This window comes from Acinonyx jubatus, chromosome A2 (assembly GCF_027475565.1).
Source record: "Acinonyx jubatus isolate Ajub_Pintada_27869175 chromosome A2, VMU_Ajub_asm_v1.0, whole genome shotgun sequence".
NCBI lineage: Eukaryota > Metazoa > Chordata > Mammalia > Carnivora > Felidae > Acinonyx > Acinonyx jubatus.
This window is the reverse complement of record NC_069383.1, coordinates 15,110,339-15,128,101: the sequence shown is the minus strand read 5'-3', so window position 1 is coordinate 15,128,101 and position 17,763 is coordinate 15,110,339. Positions and strand designations below refer to the sequence as shown.

General features: G+C 40.0%; 1 protein-coding gene across 3 annotated transcripts in view; it reads left to right on the top strand.

Moving 5' to 3' along the window:
• IFT56 (intraflagellar transport 56) overlaps positions 1-16,754 on the top strand; it is a 47,755-nt gene extending 31,001 nt beyond the window's left edge. For all 3 annotated transcript variants that reach the window (XM_015067050.3, XM_027075567.2, XM_027075568.2), the window contains 6 exons: positions 1,794-1,882; positions 2,095-2,178; positions 4,334-4,403; positions 6,076-6,182; positions 11,487-11,620; positions 14,455-16,754. In XM_015067050.3, coding sequence (XP_014922536.2) covers positions 1,794-1,882; positions 2,095-2,178; positions 4,334-4,403; positions 6,076-6,182; positions 11,487-11,620; positions 14,455-14,566 — 596 coding nt within the window. In that variant the 3' untranslated portion in view covers positions 14,567-16,754. The remainder of the gene's footprint in view (positions 1-1,793; positions 1,883-2,094; positions 2,179-4,333; positions 4,404-6,075; positions 6,183-11,486; positions 11,621-14,454) is intronic.
• The last annotated feature ends 1,009 nt before the right edge of the window (positions 16,755-17,763 follow it).

The following is a 17,763-nucleotide window of genomic DNA, read 5'->3' as shown; positions in this document are numbered from 1 at the left end:
GCTCTTCTCAGCATCTCAACTAAAGTGGGATGAGAGAATATATAAATAGAGGAGAATAAATGTAATCTTTAGTTCAGAAGAATTCTTAAAATTCGATTCTGTTTCTTTTTATTTATTTATTTTTTTATTACTTTTTTTTTTTTTTTTTACCGTTTATTTTTTGGGACAGAGAGAGACAGAGCATGAACGGGGGAGGGGCAGAGAGAGAGGGAGACACAGAATCGGAAGCAGGCTCCCAGCTCTGAGCCATCAGCCCAGAGCCTGATGCGGGGCTTGAACTCACAGACCGCGAGATCGTGACCTGAGCTGAAGTCGGACGCTTAACCGAGCCTGAGCCACCCAGGCGCCCCCGATTCTGTTTCTTTCTAATGTTTATTTTTCATTTATTTTGACTCAGAGAGGGAGAGTGTGAGCAGGGGAGGGGCAGAGAGAGAGGGAGAGAGAATCCCAAGCAGGCTCCATGCTGTTAGCCCAGAGCCTGATGCAGGGTTCAAACCCACAAACAGATCATTACCCCAGCTGAAGTCAAGAGTTGGACACTTAACCAATGAGCCACGCAGGCACCCTGATTCTGGTTTTGATTTGAAATGTTAACTTCTCTTGATTTTTCAAGGGCTTTCTAAGTATTCAACTTTCATCATGTCATAGGTATTTTTTCTGGCGGGTCATTTGCCTTTCAATTTTGCCTGTGGTATTTTTTCACATAAAAAATATTTAAATCTTATTCAATTAAGTTTACCTTTTTATGATGATATTATACATGGGTATGTAGGTTAGAAAATGCTTCCGTACCCCCACAGTTAGATAATATTCACTTACATTTCCCACTAGTAGTTTTGTTGCTTTATTTTCTTAAGTATTGATTTCATTGGTCAAGATTGAGTGTAAGATTTGAGAAAGGGCTATCAAAAGGGCTGTGAGTTGGCCAGTGGGAGCTGGTACGGCTGTTTGCACCAGTTGTCTAAGGCCAGCATCTTTTCTGGTGGACAGTGTTCGTAGTGAACTAGGTGTTAAATATTTTTATCACCCCTGAATATTCATTTTCTTTCAAATGTTTCACCACGACCATTTATTGAATAATATTTCCTTTACTCATTTCATTCATTTATATAAGAAACTTTATTGAGGTGCTGGGGATGTAGCAGGAAATAAAACCAACAAGTCTTCCATCCTTGTGGAGCATACAGTCCAGTGGGACAGACAATACACACAAGAAACAAGTAGATCACATGGTGTATCTGACTGTGATAAGTGCTGTGGGGGGAAAATTAAACAGAGCAAGAATGAATAGGAGTCCCAGTGTCAAGGGTGGGGGTCACACTAATTCTCTACTATCTCAAACAGGAATCTGATATCAGACAGAAAGTTGTTCAAGATCAGGACCAGCTGGTTCCACGGCAAATTATTTCTCCATTTGATCTGGAAGTGCTAGGTTGTCTTATAGACAAGTGATGGTGAAGACTAAGCCACATTAGTTGAGTGTGCACGTGTTGGAACGGGTGAGAGACTCAAAGACGTGGGAAAACATACGAGGAATACCGTAGCCTGCAGGGCGTGTGTTCCTTCTGGAGTCTGTGAGTTAGGCCCAAGAGAGATCATTGGTCACCCTCAAGTACTGTGTGACCTCCATTATGCTGGGGTTTTGTCCACTGAACAGAATCTACAATCTCAGAATCTAGAAAGAGGTCTTGGAATACATTCCTATCTCTGAATTATAAAGTGACTCAAATCTCAGCTAAAGAGAACTTGCAGTTTCGTGAATATACCTGGTTCCTTTTCCCATTCCATTTCAGATACAATACCTGGGAGGCAGTGCATGGCTTCCTGTTTCTTTCTGCTTAAGCAATTTGATGATGTCTTGATTTACCTCAACTCATTTAAGGTCAGTATAGAATTTTCTAGATGAGTTTGTATACAAAATACTATATATAATGTGTCAGAGATAAGATACTCATAGAGATGGCCCTTTTACAATGGTGATGTTGGTGGTGTCAGCCCATGCCTTAAAAATCTTTGAGTTTATCTGGTATAACTGATGTTTTTATATTTTGTATGTTAATACTCAATGTGACCTATTCTTGGGATGTTTTCCAGAGTTACTTCTACAATGATGACATCTTTAACTTTAATTATGCCCAAGCCAAAGCTGCAACAGGCAATACCAGTGAGGGTGAAGAGGTGGGTATCTGCTTTTGATGCATTTGAATGATTTCTATTTATAAACACTGTCTGCTTTAACTTTTTGAGGAACCTCCGTACTGTTTTCCAGAGTGAAACAAAACGGATAAACATAGGGGAAATAAAAAAAAAAGAGAAGCAAACCATAAAACAGACTCTTAACTATAGACCACAAACTGAGGTTTGCTGGAGGGGAGGTAGGCAGGGATGGGCTAAATGCCTGATGGGTATTAAGGAGGGCACATGGTAAGCACTGGGTGTTGGATGGAAGTGATGAATCACTAAATTCTACACCCAAAATCACTATTACACAATATGTTAGCTATCTGGAATATAAGTAAAAACTTGAAAATAAATGATAAAAATAAAAACATTGTTATCTTTTTGTCACTGAAACAATGTTCAAGGGCAAAGGATTATGAAAAGTTCTTTTGTTCTTAGGTTATATTAAAAAGTAAAATATGAATAGATGTAGATTTTGTAACTATGTACTGTTTCCCTTTTCTTGATAGCATTTATGAAAGCATAACATAGAGTGAGAAAATTGTACAAATCAAATCAAAGTATACAGCTTGATGAATTTTTAAAGTGAACATATCCAGATAATCAGTACTCAGATCACGAAACAGTATTACCCTAGCCCCATAGAAATCCCTTCATCTACTTGTTTGAGTCCGTCTCTTTCCCCGGAGGCTAACCACTATTTTGACTTCTAACCCTGTAGATTAATTTGTCTGAATCATTCAAAGCAATTCAGTTGAATTATTCAATTCAGTTTTGTTATTATTTAGCAAATTGTTCCACTTATTATTCAAATTCAAATTCTTTCCTAACTTCCATTATGATGTCTTCTTTGTGAAATTTTTTTTTAATGTCTTTACTTATTTTTGAGAGAGAGAGACAGAGCATGAGTAGGGGAGGGGCAGAGAGAGAGGGAGACACAGGATCCGAAGCAGGCTCCAGGCTCTGAGCTGTCAACACAGAGCCCGATGCGGGGCTCAAACTCACAAACCATGAGATCATGCCCTGAGCCAAAGTCAGATGCTCAACTGACTGAGCCACCCAGGCGCCCCTTCTTTGTGAAATTTTATTTAAAATGTGTTTCATTGGGAATGCAAGCTGGTGCAGCCACTCTGGAAAACAGTATGGAGGTTCCTCAAAAAATTAAAAATGTAACTACCCTACGACCCAGCAATTGCACTACTAGGTATTTATCCAAGGGATACAGGTGTGCTGTTTTGAAGGGACACATGCACCCCCATGTTTATAGCAGCACTATCCACAATAGCCAAAGTATGGAAAGAGCCCAAATGTCCATCGATGGATGAATGGATAAAGAAGATGTGGTATATATACAATGGAGTATTACTCGGCAATCAAAAAGAATGAAATCTTGCCATTTGCAACTACGTGATGGAACTGGAGGGTATTATGCTAAGTGAAATTAGTCAGTCAGACAAAGACAAAAATCATATGACTTCACTCATATGAGGACTTTAAGAGACAAAACAGATGAACATAAGGGAAGGGAAACAAAAATAATATAAAAACAGGGAGGGGGACAAAACAGAAGAGACTCATAAATATGGAGCACAAACTGAGGGTTACTGGAGGGGTTGTGGGAGGGGGGATGGGCTAAATGGGTAAGGGGCATTAAGGAATCTACTCCTGAAATCATTGTTGCACTATATCCTAACTAATTTGGATGTAAATTTTTTAAAAATGGAAAAAAAATGTGTTTCATGATTTTCAAATACGTGTATTATCTTTCCCAAGCTTTTTATTTTGATTTCTAACTTAATTGTATTGTGGCTATCCAATGTGGTCTGTAAGACACCAGCCCTTCAAAATTTGTTGAGACTTGTTTTACTACCCAGTAATACGGTCAGGTGTTCTTAAACAAATGTGTATTATGCAGTTGTTAATTATTCTGTTCAAATCTTATATATCCTTACCAGCCTTTTGCCAGCTTGTGAGATCAATAACTGAGAGAAGTATGTCAACATCACCCTGTTTTGTCCTTTACTTAGCAGTCTGGATAGCATTTGATCATCTGTAAGGCTACAACTAAGTGTTAACCTAAGGCAAGCCCATATAGGTACTTTTATTGCAAAAATATCTTCATGTTTATTCCGTTTCTTTCCTCTTCTTACAGGTTTTCCTTTTAATCCAAAGTGAGAAGATGAAAAATGACTACATTTACCTCAGTTGGTTAGCTCGGTGCTGTGAGTCATCTTTTAAATGTTACAGAGGAATCCTCTTTTTCTTCTCTGTTGCATAATCTTCTGGATAGAAATTATAGTGAACATTTATTTATTTATTTATTTATTTTTAAGGTTTTTTTTTTTTTTTCATTTTATTTATTTATTTTGAGAGGGAGAGAGAAAAAGAGCACAAGCAGGGGAGGGACAAAGAGAGAGGGGAGACTGAGAATCCCAGGCAGGCTCCAGGCTGTCAGTGCAGAGGCTGATGCAGGACTTGATCGTGAGATCATGACCATGAGATAATGACCTGAGCCAAAATCAAGAGTTGGACGCTCAAATGACTGAGCCACCCAGGTGCCCCTTGTTTTATTTTTTTATTTTAAAGAGAGAAAGCCGGGGAGAGGGGCAAATGGAGAGAGAGAGAGAGAGAGAGAGAGAGAGAGAGAGAGAGAGAATCCCAAGCTGGCTTCATGCCCAGCATAGAGCCTGACATGGAGCTCAATCCCACAACCCCAGGATCATGACCTGAGCTGAAATCATGAGTCGGATGCTCAACCGACTCAGCCACCCAGGCACCCCTACAGTGAACATTTCTAATTTTTTTTGTAGAATGAGTAAACACTGAAATTAAGCATCATTAATGCTACTCAGTTAGGGTGGCCATGTACACGTATTACGTACATTTACCCTGTAGTTGGTTCTACCATACAACATTGACCTCCATGAATAGTCCTGAAAGGTGTCAAGTTCTTCCTTCAGCCCTGTTCAAGTTTCCAGAATTTCAGTTTACAGTATTCTGTGTTAAATAGGCTAATTTTACCTTTTCATTATGATGAAGACCTGAAAAGTGGTAATGTGTCGGAAACATATTTTTTTAATCTGTTTTTAAAGTTTATTTATTTTGAGAGAGTGCCCACGTGCATGAGCTGGGGAGGGGCAGAGAGAAAGGGAGAAAGAATCTAAAATGGGCTCCGTGCCTACAGCATGGGCTCAATCCCACAAACCATAATTTTTTAAAATACTATGTAGCCTACAACCTTTGTCTGTCTGTCATCTCCTATTCATTATCTTTCCTTGCTCCTTTTTTTTTCACTCAGATTTAAAATGTTCACAGAGTTTTTGAAGTCACAGAAAAATTTCAGCAATCACATGTTCTCAGTGAGGCTGAAACTGTATGAGAAGGATTTAATGAATGATATGTGACTTTTGAGCAGATGAGCAAAGTGGGAACTACTGGAAATCAACCCAATCTAAAAAGACATAATTCTGTGAATCCTAACTTAAATATCTTTTGTATGGTAGAGTTCTGATGGAGAACCAGCTTAATGATGACCTTGCAAGCTTTCTACATAAGGGCTATTTACCATTCCTTTGTCTGTTTGGAACATAGAACGAAATCCAAAGAATAGCAAGATGCAGAATTGTATTTCCTGCACATTTAAAAGGCAAAACTCTGGGGCGCCTGGGTGGCTCAGCCAGTTGAGTGTCCAACTCTTGATTTGCGCTCAGGTCATGATCTCAGGGTCATGGGATCAGCCCCATGTCAGGATCTGTGTTGAGCATGGAGTCTGCTTAGGATTTTTTTTCTCTCTTTCGCTCTCTCCCCTGCTTGCATGCTCTTTCTCTCTCTCTTTCTCTCTCTAACAAATAAATAAATAAATGCCCCAACTTTTTTTTTTTTTTTTTTTTGTAGATATAATGAATAAGAAACCAAGACTAGCCTGGGAACTGTATCTCAAGATGGAAACTTCTGGCGAGTCCTTTAGCCTCTTACAGCTCATTGCTAATGACTGCTACAAGGTGAGTCCAAGTGACACCTCAAGGGAAAACTGAAGGTCAGTCACACAGTGCTACACTGGCCAAATATTAGGGAAGGGTGTCCTAGAGATTAAATGGCCATGTCAGAAATGTCATCCCTGGGGCTTCTGGCTGGCTCAGTCAGAGGAGCATGCAACTCTTGATCTCAGGGTTGTGAGTTCAAGCCCCACATTGGGTGTAGAGAATACTTAAAAATAAAATGTTAAAAAAAAAAAAAAAGAAATGTCATCCCTTTTATGAGCATATGAATTCAGAGATAGCATTTCACGATTTTATATACATATCCAATATGTATGCATATAAGTGAAATATGAAATGTATATGAAACAATGATTTAGAGAGGTTGTTTTAGATTTCTAAAGACTCTGAATCTTTAGATATCATCCAGGTAGAGATAATCATGTGGGAGTCGGAAACTTAATTCTGAAGATCAGGAAAAATGTCCTCTGATATCTAGAGACGTAGATTTGGAGAAATCAGCACCATTTCAATAGTAATTGAAGCCCTGATAAACAGGATTACCTAGGTAAGGAAGTAAAGTGAGAAGAGTAGGGAGTTGCAAACCAAACCTTAGGGAATACTTAGGGGCAAATAGTAGACTGGAGAGACAAAGGAACCATAAAAGAGAATAAGAAGCAATCAGGTTTCATAAAAGACTAGCTGTGTGTGTGTGTGTGGGGGGGGGACTGGACTGGAAAGGCAGGGAGAAGGAGGGAGGACTTTGGGGCCTTATCCTATAGATTAGAAGTTTTTTAACAAATTAACCTCACATTCTGGAAGTTCCTATTGGGGAATATTTAGGTAACACCAGACTAGTGTTAAATTAATAACAGCTCATTTCAAAGTGAATCATTACAAAAATAAAGTGAGTCACTACCAATGGAAAAGGTTGTAAAACATAGGAAACTTGAAAATGTTTAAGTTTTAGTAGATGGCAATGACATTAAGCGAGTTAGGGGAACCAGAGGGAAAGAAAACATTCAGACGGGAATTTAGTTCAGTTGTAGATGTATTAAATCTGAAGTGTGTTTGGGGCTCCAGCTAGAGATATTACCTGTGGGAAATTATTATGGCGAGCCTGGAGCTCAGGTGTTCCTGTAAGAGGTCGGGATTAGAGATACAGTTGTAGAAGTTAACAGTAGTTGGCGGTGGTGGTGGTGGTGGCAGCAGCAGTAGCAGGAGAGTGTGGGCGACAGTGAGGTTAACCAGCCAATGGGGTGAGGAACCACACGGACGCCAGTGGTTAAGGCATAGAAATAGAAGAATCAGTGTAAGAGACAGAGGATGCTGATGGATATAAAGGAAAGAAAAGAACCAGGAAGTGGGGGGGAGGGCTTTTCATTCCTCTTTTTCTTGTTTCAGTTTTATCAAAAGCCTAGGGAGGAGCATGACAAATCTGCAACCTGTTGGAACTGCATGAGACTTGAGAAAACAATAGTGGGTAGAGAAGAGAATGAGATTAGAAAGCCGAGACAGTGAGCGTAGACCACAAAGAAATGGATGCTGAGGATAAGGGGGGAAACATGACGCTAACTTAAAAGGAAAACCATGGTTAAGGACGTGGGGCGGGGAGTATTTTTGCAGGTGGAGGGAGAGGTTGTTTTTGTTTGTTTGTTTTTATTTTTTATTTATTTTTTATTTTTTAACGTTTATTTATTTTTGAGACAGAGAGAGACAGAGCATGAACGGGGGAGGGGCAGAGAGAGAGGGAGACACAGAATCAGAAGCAGGCTCCAGGCTCTGAGCCATCAGCCCAGAGCCTGACGCGGGGCACGAACCCACAGACCGCAAGATCGTGACCTGAGTTGAAGTCGGACGCTTAACCGACTGAGCCACCCAGGCGCCCCTGTTTGTTTGTTTTTAGAGTAGGGAGTTAAAGTATCGTTAGGCAGAGGAGCTGTTGGACAGGGAGGTTAGAGATTCAAGAGAATGGGGGCATTTCTGATGGAAGAAGGCCCTACGGAGATGAGAGGAAGATGGAGTTAATGACCTTAAAAAGAAGAGAAGGACCTTAAAAACCAGTTCAGTCTTACCTACTGTCTCAGTGGTCCCATGACCACCCACTAGTTTGGTGAGTCACTGGAAGGGTTCAGAGGATTCAAAGTTACACTCATGGCTAAGATTTACTACAATATAGAAAAAGCAAGAAAAAGATACGTATAGGAGGAGACTGGAGAGGTTAAGCCCAGGCTTTTTTGTCCTCCCTCTGTGCTAATTGCACAATCATGTCTTTCTCCAGCTGCAAACTACAGAGACATGTATGAGATGTCCTTGTCCAGGAAAAATAGAAAGGGCAAATAGGAGAAAAAATGGCAGAATTAAGTCTTCTAACATGTCAATCACATTAAATGTAAATGGTCTAAATATACCAATTAAAAGATGTTGACAGAGTGGATAAGAAACCAAGACCCAACTATGTACTTTTTACAAGAAACTCATTTCAAATATAGTGATATAGGTAGGTTGAAAGTAAAAGGACAGAAAAAATATATACCGTGAATTAAGCAATTTGTTTAACAAACACATGCTTACCATATGACTCAGCGATCACACTCCTGGGCATTTATCTCAGAAATGAAACCTGTATCCATACAAATACCTATTCCCAATGTCAATAGCAGCTTGATTTGTAATAACCAAAGACTGGAAATAATCCAAATGTCCTTCAGTAGTGAATGGTTAAACAAACCGGTTTGGCATGGACTACTGCTTATTAATAAACAGGAATGGTGATGACAGTCCTGACTGCCTTTCTTGATGTTTGACTGATGACACCTTTTAAGCTTCACCCTTCCTTCTTCCCCTTGTGCCCCACATCTGGACAAAATGATAAGAAATGCTAGGTACTCCCTTCTCTGGTGCCACCAGGTGATTCAGACCACATGAGCCCCTGCTGGTGCTCAGGAACCCTCATCCCAGCCCCAACCACAATAAAAATCTCTTAAGAGATTTGCTCTCTTGCTCTCTCTTAAGAGGCCTGCCCTACTCCTCCCAGAGATCTCAATTATTTAAGTAAGAAATCTTTCCATGCTCTCTTGGTATGTGTATGGCATCATCACTCTCAACATCCAAACCAAACTTTAGGTGGAGGTGCCTTCTGCTTTTTCAAGGTTATGTAATAGGAACCAACTAGTGATATACATAGTAACTTGGATTTTTTTTTAATTGAAGTATAGTTGACACATAATGTTACATTAGTTTCAGGTGTACAACACAGTGATTCAACAACTCTACATATTATCCTGTGCTCACAAGTGTAGCTACTATCTATCACCATACAATGCTATTATGAACCATGGACTATATTCCCTGTACTGTGCCAAAATAACTTGGATTAATAAGGAATAAGAACGACATTATGCTGAGTGAAAAAAGCCAATCTCAAAAGAGGCCCATACTGCTTGATTTCATATACATAACATGCATGAAATGAAAAGTATAGAGATGTAGAACAAATTAGTGATTGCTGGGAGTTAAGGATGATCAACAGGGAGAAGAGTGTGTATGTCTCTAAAAGGGTAGGACAGATTTGTGATGATGGAATCGTTCTGTATCTTGATAGTGATATGAATCTACCGATTTGATGAAATGACAGAACTATACACCCACATTGTAGCAATGTCAATTTCCTGGTTTTTGATACTGCGATACTGCACTATAGTAAGCTGTAACTGGGGAATTTGGGTGAAAGGTACCTGGGACCAAAAAAAAAAAAAGAAAAAAAAAACCCGAAGTTTTAGAGTACCTGGCTGGCTCAATTGCTAGAGCATGTCTCTTTGATCTTGGGAGTGTGAGTTTGATTCCTATGTTGGGTGTAGAGATTACTTAAAAATAAAATCTTTAAGAAAAGAAAAGAAAAAGGTATATGGGACCTCTTTGTACTATCTCCAAAACACCCTATAAATCTAGAATTATTTCAAAATAAGTAATTTTTAAAGATGAACCGACTAGAGCTATATCCAGCCATATAGATGCATCTTAACATAGGCAAGACACAGAAGAATATTTATGGTATTCATAAAGATAAAGTCTTGAAAGACAGATGTTTAATTATATTGTCTAAAGGTATATACATAAGTATAAAAAAAGTCAAAGAACTGATGACCATAAAAGTTGGCATAGCAGTTGCTTCTGGAGGGAAGGAGAGGGCTGTGGTCTGGCAGTGACACAGAGCTAAATAGCTGTCAATGTCTTGTTTCTTGACCTGAGCAGGGATTACTCTTGTGTTCATGTTTTATGCATTAAATTGTACATTAATGTTTCAGGCGCCATTCTATATCTGTGTTATTTCACCAAAAATAATTTTTTGAAGAGCACGTAGGAAGGAGGACTAACCTTGAAAAGGAATAAGAACACTTCTTTCTGTGAAAGGTACAGAAACGAGGGAAGGATGAATGCGAGTACGAGCATAATGTGAGCTGAAGGGAGGAAGGTTGTGTTTTCCCTGAAGGATAGACAAATGCTAAGACTGCAGTAGAGATCTTAAGGAAATTAGCAAAGGTTTAGAATAGCACTTTATGGGAGTGGAGAGGTAACGAAACCACACTGAGCAAGGAGGATTGCCCAGCAAGTTGAAGACTTCAACAAAATGGCAATGCTATATGTTTTTGGCTGCCAGTCAAGAAAACTCACCTAAGCACAGTTTAATAGTATTTGGCATGCTCTACATGGCAGGGGAAATGTGTAGTATATTTGGGAAAGAGTTCTGTCAAAATGAATTAAGTGTTTAGAAGATTTGATGTTTAGAGTAGTAGTCAGTATCCATCTCGGCATTTTAAGAATTTAGGAACAAGGTCAGGAAAAGTCATGTTCTCTTGGGTTGAACATGATCAGATTAACGTAAAATGAATGATAGTAGTCACCTACGGAATGTGTTGAGGAAACCTGACAGCGCGGAGCCTGCTTGGGATTCTCTCTCTCTCCCTCGCTCTCTGCCCCTCCCCCACTTTTGCTATCTCTGTGTCTCTCAAAATAAATAAGTAAGCTTGAAAAAAAGAGTACAGTATAATTAGAAGAAATGACAGATGTGTTGATTACAGCATAACTTGACTGTATGTAGGAAAAATGTTACGTTGTTGAAAACTGATATAAATTGAACCATGTACTCAAATTGTGATTTTCCTTCTTTAGTTTTAGTAAGGAATTGAAATTTATCTAATTCGCTAGCTGAAAATGTCATCACTAACCATTTTTTATACAGTTCTGTTTCACGCTGTCTTTACATTTCGTTTCATTCAGTGCAATCTTTAGATTACAAGTATTATCACAATACTTTCTTTTAATCAGATGGGCCAGTTCTACTATTCAGCCAAAGCTTTTGATGTCTTAGAGAGGCTGGATCCTAACCCTGAATATTGGGAAGGCAAGAGGGGAGCCTGTGTGGGCATTTTCCAGATGATCTTAGCTGGACGAGAACCCAAGTAAGTAATCCAAAAGAGACACTACCTCTGTTCTTTTGGTGTTTGTAACGGAAAAGAATTATTTTCTTGTATTACATCTTCTGAAAACCCAAAACGATAATGATGTTTTATAATGATGAATAGAAGATTAAGATGTTTTATATGTCTATCTGATGTTTTCTCTCCAGAAATTTTTTTTTTTTAATTTTTATTTATTTTGGGGACAGAGAGAGACAGAGCATGAACGGGGGAGGGGCAGAGAGAGAGGGAGACACAGAATCGGAAACAGGCTCCAGGCTCCGAGCCATCAGCCCAGAGCCTGACGCGGGGCTCGAACTCACGGACCGCGAGATCGTGACCTGGCTGAAGTCGGACGCTTAACCGACTGTGCCACCCAGGCGCCCCTCCAGAAATTTTTTATGTTCCAAATCATTTTTATTGGGGACATTGAGTATACTATAGCTTTCAAATGTAAGAGTAAGATATATATTTGGCTCCAAATGAATTGTCATTTTCATTAAAAAAGTCTCTTTCTATCTCTTCTACTCTTTTCTTTGGCTATTAGCTTTTTCTTGTGCACTTACCTTGGGCTTCAAAGATTTAGGAATGGAGTGGGTATGGTTGATAATTTTTTTTTTGTCTCCCTATATTTCAGTAAATACCTGAGACAGTAGATTATATAAAATTAAGTAACATACAGCTCCATTTATAACAAAAATTAAAATACTTAAAACTAAATTCAGTTTTCTAAAAATAACTGTGGAATGTATTTGTTACTGGTGTATAAATAGATGTGGTTATTTTATAAGTAAATAATGTATCAAAAATTACTTCCTTCCTTGTATCTGATTCCATTCCTAAATACTGGTTTAAAGAAATTTATTAGGATGGGGTGCCTGGGTGGCTTAGTCAATTAAGCATAGGACTCTTGATCTCAGCTCAGGTCATGATATCACGGTTCATGAGTTCAAAGCCCATGTGATTGAGATTCTGGCTCTTCCTCTCTCTGCCCCTCCCTCCCTTTCTGTCTCAAAATAAATAAATGAACTTAAAAAGAAAAAAGAATTTTATTAGGTGAAAGAAGATGCCTGAAATGAAAAAACAGAAATAGAAAATATGAGTGAAATCTTAGGGAAGAGGATCCATAGGCAGAGTCACCTATACATTTGATAAGGTAACAGGGAAGTTTTAGTATGCATTACATAAAACATGAGTTTTAATTTTAATTAAAATTAAATTACTTGAAACATAAACACTGGGTATTTGCCAAATCTTGGCCCTGAATTTTCTTCTCTTCCATATTTATTAATATATTAGTTTTCTTAAAAAATTTTTTTTAAGTTTATTTATTTTGAGAGAGAGGAAGAGAGCACGAGGGGGAGGGGCAGAGAGAGAGGGAAAGAGAGGATCCCAAGCTGGCTCTGTGCTGTCAGTGCAGAGCCTGACATGGGGCTCAATCCCATGAACTGCAAGATGATGACCTGAGTCAAAAGCAAGAGTTGGACACTTAACCGACTGAGCCACCAAGGCGACCCTAATATATTAATTTTCTTGAAGAAATCATCCATTACTCTGGCTTTATAAAATTTTACAAATACGGTGGTGACACCCAGTTTAAGGTGATTACCACCTCAAACAAAAGAGAACTTGGGGGCACCTGGGTGGCCCAGTCAGTTAAGCTTCTAACTTCAGCTCACGTCACGATCTCCTGTCTCATGAGTTTGAGCCCTGCATTGCTGTCAGCTGTCAGCACAGAACCTGTTTCAGATCCTCTGTCTCCCTCTCTCTCTGCCCCTCCCCTGTTCATGCTCTCTCGCTGTCTCTCTCAAAAATAAATAAACATTGGGGCGCCTGGGTGGCTCAGTGGGTTAAGTGGCTTACTTCAGCTCAGGTCATGATCTCTAAGTTTGTGAATTCGAGCCCCGCGTTGGGCTCTGTGCTGACAGCTCAGAGCCTGGAGCCTGCTTCGGATTCTGTGTCTCCCTCTCTCTCTGCTCTTCCCCTGCTTGCACTCTCTGTCTCTCTCTCAAGAATAAGACATTAACAAAATTAAATAAACAAACAAACATTAAAAATAAAATCTTTGGGATGAGCACTGGTGTCATGTGTAAGAGATGAATCACTGGGTTCTACTCCTGAAGCCAAGACTACGCTGTATTTTAACTAACTTGAATTAAAATAAATAAAATAAAGTCTTAAAAAAAAGAGAGAGAGAGGTCTTGGACTCAGAGAAGCAACTTGTCAGTATGGAGCTAGAATTTGAACCTAATTCTTTGAACCCAACCCTCTTTCTACTTGGTCATGCAGAATAGGCATAGAAATACGAATACTTACATCATGTTAGGCCAGAAAGATTAATAGCCTGTGTATGGATAGTATAAGTAAATAGGAAAACTTGGGTTGGTGAGAAGGATTTCATAGAATTTCCATTTTAGTATTCCACCATAAAAATAGAAGGCTTGGGGTCGCCTGGGTGGCTCAGTCAGGTAGGCGTCTAGCTCTTGATTTTGGCTCAGGTCATGATCTCATGGTTTGTGGGATCAAGCCCCATGTTGGGCTTCTGTGCTGACAGTGCAGAGCCTGCTTGGGATTCTCTCTCCTTTCTCTCTGCCCCTCCCCTGCTCACACACATCCTCTCTCTCTCTCTCTCATTCTCTCTCCCCCCAAAATGAATAAATAGACATTAAAAAAAAATAGAAGGCTTGGAAGTCCATAACTGGTTTGTGAATACACAGTGAAATAGTCTGTTACCAAAAATGCCTTACTGGAAGGAGCGAAGAACAAGTATGAGTTGATTAGATCTGTTAATTTATATGCTTATTGAAACTCTTTGCCCCTTCAAATCTTTCCACCAGAGAGACCCTTCGAGAAGTACTCCATTTGCTGAGAAGCACAGGAAACACCCAAGTGGAGTACATCATCCGGATCATGAAGAAATGGGCCAAAGAAAACAGAGTGCCTATCTAAAATAGCTCCAGAGTCCTGGGGAACTGGTCACCGCTTTGCTGTAAAATTGGAAATTGAGAATTCCTCAAGTTTAATGTAAGATGCAGGGCTCTATTTTTTGACATTTCCTTCCTTGCTCTTTGAGCCTCAAGATCAGTGACTTGACTTGCTTAGACCTAGCCTCCTGGCTGAACTAAGCACCACAGTCCGTGCTCCGGCCCCTGTGTGATCCGACTAGCAATAAGACTTTGGATTTGTCTGGTGCCTTTCTTCCAAAAAACTCAGAGAACTCTTATGTAATAACTGACTTTAAGGAGAATGGCATAATTTTTTTTTAATGTTAGCACTCCATGGCATTTTCCCATCGCTCCAATAACAAATGCCTTTAATACCCAAGAGCCACCGTCATTCTGTCCTCTTCATTTTAGTCATCTGTACATCATCCCATGTCACTGGGGCATTCCTTAAAGAATTTTGTAATGCATTTCTGACTCTTAGGAGAGCAGAGGTTAGAAATAGCAGCATGATTCTAAGAGTGGCAGTAAGATCCTTTATCAAACTGTCCAGTCATTAATAGATAATGGACTTCGGGGATTACTCTTTCAGTAGTTTTGATGATAAATAACATGTTATTTATCATCAAAGAAACAGGAGTACTACAGCTGTTTAAAAGGTGCATACTATGAAAAAAATCTGTATGGTACATTTCAAGGTATTCAGGAAATAGTATGCAAATCTCATTAGTCACTGCTCCATTATATTTTAGGGAACAAAACAGGTTAAGGATCTTTTTCATATGTTTTGGTGAATAGACATCAGTTTTGAATGTAGGGCTACAAAGGCTATATGTATGCAGTGGGGCCATTAATTAATATGATGATAATAAACATGGGTTGTGCAGAGCCCTTTGAGGGACTTCCTAATAGCTGGACTCTGTCCTAAGTCCTATTCCAGCCCCAGGTTTCTGAGCTCTTGCAACGTAAACCTATCACTGAGCACTTTTAGACTCACAACTGATTTTCAGAAAATAGACATACATGTTTTGATGTAGCAGATTACCTTTGTTTCCACGCCATGTATTTTGTTTCTGTTAGCTTAAGGTACCCAGCGTTACAGGTGCAGAAAGTGCAGAGCCACCCCTCCCCGCATGAGAACTGAAAGAGCGTCCTAACTCCTTGAAGCACTGCAGACAGCTTAGAGAAGTCCCATAGGCACTGCGCCCATTGTCCCTCGCACCCCCGGCACGGCGGTGGCTGAGGGAGTCCTAGAAAATGGAGCCGGGAACGCGGCAGGAGAAGACCAGCGACTGCAGGTAGCCTTTGCCATCCGGACACTTGCAAGGGGTTCTTTCAGTTCCTGTCTTTGATCTTAGACCCAGATCTGATCAGTGTGGAGCACAAGTCAAACTAAAGTGGCCCGAATAACTGCATTTTAGAAAACAAAATTTTATCATTTTTCATATGCCAAAGCTTCTGTGTTCTCATGTCGTTCGTCCTTTTTCAGTAGTCGGTTCTCAGCATCTAAGGTACTAGGTGGATCAGATCTGGGCAGAACCCAATATGATTCTTAGAATTACCTTGTGATTCTTACTTAAGCTCACTTGAAATATGAGGAAACATAATAGTGGGAAAAGATGGAACTCCTCAATGGCTTTTGGCAATGGAATTTGTCTTCCGGTTAATTTCCATTATCGTCAGATCTCCTGTACTCGGTAAGCTTTTCCACTGGTGGTGATTTACTTCTAAATGAGCTTTTGTTGAATTTAACGCTCTAGCTTGTCCCTGTCATTTTCCTGTTTTGGGGGGAAAGCTGATACTCCAAAAATAGCAATTCCTGGAATTTTAAACTAGTTTTTTTAAAAAGTTTTTAATCTATAGAATTGAGCCAAAAAAGCATAAAGGCTAGTTTTAGAGAGATATCATCCAATTGTTATTAAGGATCCTTCTGGAATGTCTTGGCAGGGTCTCAAGATTGCAGAGTCCTGTTGCATGGCTGCTTTTCTTACATGTGATTGATGATACAGGAGAGAAGAAGGTGCAGGCTTAGGAATGTGGTGTCATGTGTACAGTTCAGAGCGTCGATGCACTATTTATAGTCGGTAGCAAATATTACTTGCAAATGGAAAAAATTTTTAACTATTTTTGTACTTCAAAAGAATGATGATATTCTACTGTAATATATTCAAATTAAAGTTTGTTATTTGGTCTTACTATGGTGGTCTGTTGAGTGTAGTAAATGCAGGTCCTGGGTATGTCCTGTGCCTTCCCTCCTTTCCTGACCCCAGAGCAGAGGGAAAAAACAAAGTTTGGGGCGTCACAGTTAACTCTTTACGAGAAAGGAAGGTACATATTTTTAAGAATCCCTGTCCACCAAGGCTGTGGTTCGTGCTCAGTCATTTTAGGTTTGGCTCTGCTGAATCACAGCTCATGGCAGAAGTGTTACGGCCAGTGCACAGGACGACACTTCACACTCAGAAAGCTCTCAAGTACTTGTTTACTGAGAATTAAACATATCGTAGCTGGTAGAGCAAAGGACCTGTGAGAACTGACCTCATAGAATTCTGGTTCCCATCTAATTATTGTTTTATTGTGTGCCGAGCATATACTCGGGGCTGGGGATGCAAGGATAAACAGTGTGGAGTCCTGACCCTTACGGAACCCAGGCTAACAGAAGTATGCAGCACCGAACACAATAGCGTGTGATTTTTGGTGTCAGTAGGAGCAAAGTATGAGAGGAAATGAGGCAATGGCAACGCTTGTATCCCTTGCACATGGACACCTCCTGCCTCACTTGGGAGAAGCAGTGGGGATGGGTCCTGAAACCCAGCAGCCAGCACGGTGCTCAGGCTTCCCGTGTGTGCAGATGTGCAGCGTACGTCCCAGGACGTGGAAGCCAGGGGACGGCTCTCCCTTAAGGCCTGGCACACTCAGAAAGTCGAGAGCGAGTGGGCAGTGCTCTCTTTCAGTAGTTATGCCTGCTTCCTAGTGATAAAACTGAATTCGCGGTTTATTAGTTCCTATACCTAGGACTCTCTCCATTTGACTCGGATAAATAGTCGTGTCTCTCTTTCATCCTATAAAATACTTCTGAGGTCGGTAGGTTTTTGATGGTAATGTTCAAACGGTACTCTGCTTGTTTAGAGATGCTGTCAGAGAATCCGTGCCTGTCACCTACCTTCACTCTGGACACGTGAAGAACATGGGGCAGGACAACGAAAC